The sequence below is a fragment of the Austrofundulus limnaeus genome, unplaced genomic scaffold (assembly GCF_001266775.1).
Source record: "Austrofundulus limnaeus strain Quisiro unplaced genomic scaffold, Austrofundulus_limnaeus-1.0 Scaffold10, whole genome shotgun sequence".
Lineage (NCBI taxonomy): Eukaryota > Metazoa > Chordata > Actinopteri > Cyprinodontiformes > Rivulidae > Austrofundulus > Austrofundulus limnaeus.
In genome coordinates, this window is record NW_013952412.1 from 272657 (window position 1) to 282004 (window position 9348).

At 38.3% G+C, this 9348-nt stretch overlaps 1 protein-coding gene across 1 annotated transcript in view; it reads right to left on the reverse strand.

Annotated features, from left to right (window-relative positions):
• The window catches only part of ppih (peptidylprolyl isomerase H (cyclophilin H)), a gene marked incomplete at its 5' end in the record, with an annotated part of 10599 nt that extends 1497 nt beyond the window's left edge, over positions 1-9102 (reverse strand). Inside the window, 7 exon segments of the mRNA XM_014001674.1 lie at positions 1121-1161; positions 3086-3173; positions 3275-3367; positions 4588-4630; positions 7173-7217; positions 8923-8946; positions 9038-9102. Of these exon segments, the coding sequence (XP_013857128.1) occupies positions 1121-1161; positions 3086-3173; positions 3275-3367; positions 4588-4630; positions 7173-7217; positions 8923-8946; positions 9038-9102 (399 nt within the window).
• Between the last annotated feature and the right edge of the window lie 246 nt (positions 9103-9348).

Genomic DNA, 9348 nt, shown 5'->3' on the forward strand with positions numbered 1-9348 from the left:
CTCCGAAGACCCTCGTGTGGTAATGACTGGGTTTTTCAACAGGGCAATCCTGCAGTTCACAATGCCCGCCTGACAAAGGACTTCTTCCAGAGAATAGCATCACTCTTTTGGACCATCCTGCGTGACCCCCTGATCTAAATCCAGCTGAGGACATTTGGGGTTGGACTGTAGGGGACGTTTATGAAAAAGGACACCAGTTCCTCCGTGAAGCCATCTTCACCCCTTGAAGCAACCTTCCCTCGAGCCTCCTAGAAACACTAACATCAAGCTGATTTTGTTTCCATTTTAGGGGGTTTTGGTTTTAGTTTCTTAAACTTTTGACCAGCTGATGGAACAGCCTCTTTCTGTTTAATACTTGTTTGCAATAAAATGCATACTCAGATGTTTTTTGTCTTTGTCTTACTCCCATTCCTTCTTTTTTGCGTTTAGAAACCTGTATTTCTCTTCTACTTTTTCCTTTTCTTCTTTACTATAGGGTAAAAAAAAGGCCACTGATGATGCAGAAATTAAGAAACTAACATTCAGTTTTGTTTTCTACTGAAGTGGCTTTAAAAAAACAACCTTAGAACCTTCTAATGATCCAACAGTGCAAATTGTGAACTGGTTTTAAAACTTTGATTAAGAGTGTATTTATATTAAAAAAATAATAATAATTATATAAGAATTCCAAGAAATACTGCAATGCAACTTTCAGGACCAGCAGGATTCCTCATCCTTGAGTTAATCCATCTTTTGTTTGCAGCCACGTCCTTATGAGTCATGTTGACGAAACATTATTATTTTATGTCACCTTGTACTGCCTGAACGAGTCATAGGTGTGTGTGAAGTGGCTCAACCAACAAGAAAGATGAGGACTGCAAACAAGTTGGAGGACAGGACCATTTCATGTTATTAAAACAAATATGAACTAAAAATTGACACTAAACTGTTAGTGTGTGTGTGTGTGTGAGCAGTTTGGTTCTTGAAATCATGTCTAATTTCTATAAATATTAAATGTTCACCTAGATTTTTTTCCACATATTTAAATAATTTACACATTTGTGTTAAATGTTCTAATTTACTCCGGACCAAAAATAAATGTATAAAACAGGAAAAATGTAATCATTGAAATAAATGTTACCTCTATTTTCCTCATGATTAGCAGCCCATCAACCACTTTCCCTGAAAAAAAAAAAAAAGAATGTGACCATTTAAAGGGATCCAGGATTTGTTGTAACATTTCACTTTGATAAACATTCAATTCAATTTATTGTCGTTATACTGAAACAGGGTTGTACTGTGCAACGAAATGCTTTTAAGCTAGATCTCCAGTGCAGCAACAAAGGACATAGTGCAGACAAGACAAAATGTGCATAAACATTAGACACAAACATTAAATACACAATCGAGTGTAAGAAGTGAACTAGGTGTGGACAACAGACAGTCTATGATTGTTCAGGTTGTGGCTGGAGTAGCTGGGGTCACCAGTTTAACAGCACAGGGAAAGAAGCTGTTCTTGAGTCTGGTGGTTCTGGCTCTGATGATCCTGTACCTTCTTCCAGACGGCAGGGGTTGAAACAGGAAGTGGCTAGGGTGGGTGGGGTCAGAGGAGATACTGACGGCTTTCTTCACAAATCTCTTGTTGTAGAGGTTCTGCATGGGTGGGAGGGCAGCTGCAGTGATGAACTGAGCAGTCTTCACTACTCTCTGCAGAGCCTTGTGTTCAGCAGCAGTGGCACTCCCATACCACACTGTGAGACAGCTGCTCAGAATACTCTCCACAGTGGACCTGTAGAAGGTGCTGAGTAGCTGCTGTGGCAGTTTAGCCGTCTTCAGACAACGGAGGAAGTGGAGGCGCTGTTGGGCTTTCCTGATAATGTGGGATATTTTCAGTGACCAGGTGAGATCCTCTGAGATATAAACACCGAGGAACCTGAAGCTGTCCACTCTCTCCACTAATGTCCCCTCAATACTCAGGAGTKTGTGCGCTCTACTCCCTCGCCTGAAGTCCACAATCAGCTCCTTGGTTTTGCTAGTGTTGAGGGAGAGGTTGTTGGTGGTGCACCACTCTGCCAGGAGCTTCACTTCCTCCCTGTACGCCCCCTCGTCATCATTAGAGATATTGCCAATGACTGTAGTGTCATCAGCAAACTTGATGATGGTGYTGGTGCTGTGTTTAGCGAGTCAGTCATGAGTGTACAGGGTGAAGAGCAGGGGTGAGAGCACACAGCCTTGTGGGCAGCCGGTGCTGAGTGTGAGGGTGGGGGAGGTGTGGTCACCCATTCTGACTGTAATATGGACAATATCTGATGATCGACTCTTAAATGAAACCAGAGAGCGTTGACAGAGAGGAGAAGGTAGAAATGACTCAGCCTGTAACTGAAAATATGGATGGAGGACAACAGAGCTGCTTCATGGAAGAACCTCAGCTTAGCCTGTTAGCTTTAGCGTTAGCCCCAACGCTATCACCATATAAATGTATTAGCTCGGCGCTACACATTCTCCTCTCATCACTGAGGTCCTCCATCCACATGACAGAGAGGGGAATGCAAAAATGACTCAGCTGCAACTGAAAATATGGATGGAGGACCTCAGTTTAGCTTGTTTGTCATGCTAGCGCTGAGCTAATACATATAAGGCAATATAGCGTTGGTGCTAGCACAAAGGCTAACAGGCTAAGCTGAGGTTCTTCTTCCATGAAGCAGCTCTGTTGTCCTCCATCCATATTTTCAGTTCCAGGCTGAGTCATTTCTACCTTCTCCTCTCTGTCAACGCTCTCTGGTTTCATTTAAAAGAGTCGATCGTCAGATATTGTCCAAGATTAACCTTCAGGGTGGATATATATATATATATATAGCTCGCTCGCACCGAGGACCTATCCATGTCATCATTTACCCAGAATGCTTTGTGTGTAAATAAAATGGCTCCGTCCGTGTTAAAATATATTTTTAAAAAGTTGCTAAACTAAACATCCTATTATTTTTACAGTCTTTATTTTACAATTAAAATATATGTTTATCAAATGAAGTCTAATGTTGCAACTAATCGTGGGTCCCTTTAAAGAAATTATTACAATGCAACAAAATAAATTTGTAGATGCATTTACCAAAAACGACATGCTTCCCATCTAACCAATCACATTTGGTGCAGGTAATAAAAAACTGGCAGCCATTTGTTCCGGGTCCACTGTTTGCCTGTGAGAGAGAGAGATTAGAAAGACAAACTGAGGAAAAGGTCACCTCATTAAAAATGTATTCAGAAATGAACTTGTCTGTAAAAGCTGGGTCACACATACCATTGATAAGAGACCAGGTGCAGAATGCTTCATTTTGAAGTTTTCATCTGCAAACGGACCTCTGTAGATGCTGCAGATACCGGTCCCATCCCCCTGAAGACAGTTAGGAGACTCTCAGTGAAGGAAATCTAATTCTCTGTACAACCATTAGAGGGAGACAAACAACAACTGTTTCCTGCAACTCGCCTGAAACATTTATTTTTTTTACTTTCAAGACACTTAATATAATAAAGACAAAAAACTGGATGGATAGATGAGTCATGGTGGCTCAATTCCTGTTATAACTTGACACATCCCATCAACTTCTGAAATGAAAATACATTTTAAACATTATGCAGTTTAAAAACTCAATCTAAAATAATTTGTCTTTACTTTAATAAGTAGATGAATAAATACTTCTGCATTTTAAGCAGTTATCAGAGTTGAGTTATTTCAAGATTTCTGCATTTGCTTTTTTGTTATTTAAAAACACAACACTCACAAAGAGTTCAGGCTATTAGGCCACGTTTTGTTAATCTTTAGATGTCTTGTCAAAACATGAACAGCATTACTAGAAATACTATTAAAAAAATTCTAATTGAACCAAGAAATAATGTGCTATGTATTGTCATCAATGCATGCTTTCTTAATGAGGATGTTTGTGCTCTGCATTGGACCCATCATACATGAGATGCACCAAAGTGGAGCAGAAATAATCATCTTGCTCAGGGACACCACACGAGTGCATGACGGGGGGTCCATCTGGTCACATCAGGTGCTCTACCTCTGCGCTACAGCTGTCCCAAATTTATCAAAATGTATTGGTCGATTTATGGATCAAACTCCTGCTGGGAGTTTTGCCGTTATGGTTAGAGGTTAGAGAAGAGAAAGTTGTGCAAAAAGTATTGAAACACTGAAAGGATGTGCATTCAGACGTTTAGAAATGGTCCCATTAAGTTCACTTGTAAAGGTTAAACTGCATCCTGAAAGCCAAATGGACCTAACTTTCCAGAGAAATGTCAGTAACAAAAGAAGTACCATTAAAGTCCAACGTGTTTTAAGCTGACTTACTTTCATGTCAGGTCAAACATACTTCACCTCAATGCCAAATAGGACAGTTTGAGAGAAAGCAAAACTGGGACTTTACCAAACAAAGTTCTAAAAATTCTTTAAGAAACAGACTTGGCGCCATCATGTAAAATGAAACCATGAACCGTAATTAATTTCATTGGAGCATTAATTTAAAAGTAAAAAAAAAAAGGAATAAATCATTGCTTTTTTTATAAAGCAAAAATACTAACCATAAATAAATACAATAAAATGTGCATACTCACATTCACAAAGTCTCCACCTTGTATCATAAAGTCTTTGATCACCCTGGAAATAAAATAAATAAATAAAATAAAAGATGAGGTGATTTTTTTTTATGTGCACAAAACATTCAGGACACACAAGAATTCTGAGCCTTGTGTCTTTTTTTTATTATTTGTTGCTCACCATCCAAACATTTGCTTTAATCCTATTTTATAAGAGAAGACAGAAGTTAAATATAAACTTATAACAAAATGTAATGAAAAAAATTGCGTTTGGTAAATACTTTTTTTAGTTATAAAAATACTTTTTGGCAATAAATCTTGTAGCTGACACCTGACTGGCAACATCAAAATACGCTGTTTTGCAGAGATTTCGCCGTTTTCTCATGTGTGCAACCCACATTCTCAGCTCTACTGCTCATCCCACGATGGCATGTTCCTTACAAATGTGGCACCATTTAAAAGGCCTTTTAACGGTATAAGATTTAACGCCTGGTGCATTTACAACAAAGACTTAATCTACCAAACACAATGTACCAAATAAATTTTACAGGCACTAGAATGAATCACAAAAAGTCCTGATCATACTGTTTGTCTGCATCACAAAGCACATAAAGAACAGATGAACAGCTGAACACAAGGCATTTTAGTTTTATAACCTTTTAATGAATCCCTCCTGTTAAGGCGTGCTGCACTCATGCACAAAGACACTGTCATTTACCTCAGGATGACAAACAAAGCGTTTCCTTTTGGCAAGTTCAAATGCTACCAAACTGGCTTCCAAAGCTGAGGCCATCATAGATCAAATATCTGTTCCTCGTAGCCACAGCCCTTTTACTCAGAAGTCTCCTTTGTTACAAAACTAAAGGCTGTGATCCAACTTCAGCTTTACTTTTTTTTTTTTTTTAGAAAATATGAACGAAAAGAAAGAAAAGAAAAAACAATAAAGCGATAAAACTCAGGAATCTTGACCATTTGATGTTGTTTTCAACAGCAACCTGATACACATAGTTACAGGAATGAGCATTCAAAAAACAGAACAGCAGCAGAGGAAGTATTGGCTTTGCTTAGTGTTTTTTTCCTAATATAAACCTGTGTATATAAATGAAATGTTTTAAATATTCAAATACTTTTTGTAAATGTAGTCTCTCTCATCCGATGCATCGTCCGTCTTTTAATTATACCATTTGTGTTCACTTCCTCACAAGAAAACTGCACACACACACACAAAAACACACCAGTGAATTATTTACTCAGGCTTCGTTTTTCACACGTGGCCTTCTGTGGGGAGCTTTGGTCACTTCGACACTGTGGAATATTCCAAATTGAAGAGGCTAAATAACCGCAGCAAGAGGAGCTCAAAGTGGAACCAGTGCCTCTGTGCCTGTAAAGGTTATAACCTCAATTCTGAGAGTTGGTACTAGGGCTGCACATATATCATCGCAATATGCATGTAAATATAGCAGAGTGCAAGTGACTCAGTTCATTCAGTTTGTTACTAAGCATTCATGTTCTCCATGTTTTCCACTGTGATGTGAAGCATCCCCGTCTGTAAATATCTAGGAACTGAAGAGAGCAGCTGATGAAGGTTTTGTTGTCCTCTTTACCGTTTTTATTTTTCCTAAATGAGAGCTTGTGCTGTTCTAAAACCTGCACACTTTTTATACAAAAATATTTGGATGATCTCGTACTGTCACTTTTTTTTAAAAAGGCGTCAATCAACAAACCTCCTCCAAACAAGCCGTACTTGTTCTGCAGCCTATTCAACTCAATAAGCAGGTCTCATAATTATCTCTAACCAGTAATGTTCTAAGTGCTGCAGATCTTTTACTCCGGATAATAAAATGAAGCACCTTCAGGGTCAAGTTCCCAGAAAAATCATGAGTTGGAACCACAGCAGTTGTCCTAAATATTTTCCAATTTTGAACAAAGGCAGTCCATCTTGTTAGTGGAAGGTTCTGTGATCAGGGAGATTTCTAAGAGTCATTTTTTGGGGGGAGGTTTTCGCTTAAATTGCAGTCAAATGTAATGAAAAAAAATTCATTATTGTGTTCCCCAGGTAACAGCCCATTTCAAGATATTTAAATAACAGGAGTGCCGAGCATCTTTCGCCATCCCTCCTCCCACCACTGCTCGTGTGCCATCAGGTCGCGAGGCAACAGGTCCAGGAGGGAAACCCTGCAACGCTCTCCACCTCCTCCCGGGGGGATCCCAAGGTGTTCCCAGCCCAAACAGGATAATCCCTTCGGCGGGTTCTGGCTCTGCCCTGAGGCCGACGAAGCAACGCCCTCGTTACAGAGGATGAGGCATCCATCCACCTCCCACCCCGTCCTACCGTCACCACTGAACAAGACTCCCAGCAGTCCTCCATCTGAGGCAAACTGAGGTCAGAAGTAAAACCAGCGAAACCCGTCAGTTCACTTTTTGGTTTTTAAGACATCTCTTTAGTCTCAATCACATGCGTTTGATTCGTCAACCTGTTTGAGACACTTAGAAGCTCTAAAAAGGAGCAGATGAACAGAATTCAAATATATAAAAGTGTGGCTTTACTGCTGTTTTTTCAAGATTAAAAACATCAGCTACATTATTCTGCAACGTCGTTTTACCTGTGGAAAGTACAGCCTTTGAAACCGATGGGAACACCATCCTTCCTGCAAAGCAGAAGTTAAAGACAGAAAAAAATGTGAACTACAGATAATTTGTTAACAGAATAACAAAAATCTGTTCATTTAATACCTATGTTTGGAAATCTGATTTATTCTAAAGAGAAATAAAACTAAAAACAAAACAGTATTTTCTGCAAAAATGTAGTGTGACTGTTGGGAAGTGAATGACAGTTTGCTAAAGATGTTGACTTATTAAAGCTAAGAAGAGAAAAACATTAGCAAAAAGACAAAAGCATCAAAATAAAAAGCTAACGAAACCGATAGCTAATATAGCACCAAACAGTTAGCTAATAACTAAAAAGAGCAACAGGCTAACAGAAATTAGAACACTAGTTAAGAACTGAAAGGATCAGACAAAAATACAGCAAATATGATGTATAAGAATTAAAAGAAAATATATTTTTTTAACGAATGAAGTGATCTAAACCGATTTATATGGGGAAAATATAAAAAAAGTTAATTATTGTTAAAAAGTCTAGAACTTGCCAATAAGAAAAGTTTCCAGAGAGAGTTGAACATGCGGATATATGAACGGTTAAAATAGCACAAAGTACGCAAAATTAATTATGATTGAAAAAAATTCGATTAACAAACTAAAAAAATGGACACAAACAGAAAAACAATAGCATAAATACTGAATCAGCATTTAGGAACAGGAAGAATTTGTTACGAGACGCAGTGGACAGCAGGAGAGAATTCCTTCATATTTGTCACACTGTGTCTGAGGTCGAATACAATAATAAATAATACATATTACAATAATAATCGCTTTATTTTCTGTCAGTGCAGAGTTGTGGGGGAGTTGGTGATTATCTCCTCGGTCAGTGTGTGAGAAGAGAGGCACACCCGGAACAGGTCACAAGTCCATCACGCCGTAACTCATTAAGAAGGCCTTTAAACCTGTTAAACAACCTCATTCCGCCCATGTTTAACCAATGGGTTTTTTTTATTTTAACCAGCTGCCAATAACAGCTCAGATCTGTTGTATTTAACAAACTAATGATCAAAATAAAACCAACAAATCATTATAATATTAGACTGTTTGGTGTTTTTGTATTTCTTTAAAATGTGTTGTTTATAGACATGAATCATGAAGTCAAAGCTTTATTTTCTATCTGACTTGTTGCTAAATTTTATTTAAATTAGGGTTGTCCCGATTACAGTTTTCTGAAACCGAATACGAGTACTTCAGTTTGGGTACTAGCTGATACAGAGTACTGATACTGAGTATGCACGGAGTCAGAACCTAAAAACTATTCTTTTTTTTATGTGTCTCTTCTTCCTTATACTGCAGACCTACAGCCCCTCTGACTGCAGCAAATACAGCGTAATATTCTGCAGTGACATTTTAAAATAAATACTTTTCTTTCAACTTGTTTCTTAAACATGAAACTGACAAACTTGTCACTTGAGGTGTTACCTGTAACACATTCAACCGAGTATTCAGTCCGGTACTGACTCAGGTATCAGCTCCGGGTTTCAGGGCATTTTGAATAAGTGTGAGTAAAAATGCTGGTGTTCAGTCAGATCTCTGTACTGGTATCAGGGACACCACTAATTAAAATAAACCATTTGCACACGAGGATCATTTATCACTGTGTGACAGGTTTGCTAAGCAGGAAGTGTTTTGCAGCATTTTTTTGTAACAAAGAAGGAAAAAACAGAAAAAAACATCCACTGACTGACTTACCTGAACTCTCCGGTGCAGAATTGCCTGTGAGGAAATATTGGTGAGATATTTAAGAGCTGTTTTGTTACTGGTCGCACACAAAAACGCAGCAGACCGTGACGCACACTCACGTTACCTGAAATTCTCCGCCGTCTTTGGAACGACATCGGCAAACAGCTCCATCTTCATCCGTCCAACGTCCTAGTTGTAAAAACCCAAAAAGAAACAATTCATAATGAAAAAAAAAAAAAGATTCCAGTATATATATATATGACAATGTTTTTTCTTCTATTTTCACTTCATACTAATTTTTAAGTTTGTAATGTAATTTTTAATTATTGCATATTTGATCTAAACTGCTTGTTTGTGTTTCCTAGTTATTCATTTGCATTTCCATTGCCATATTTCTGAAAGTATTTGATGCAAGTTGTGGATTTTTTGTCTTTC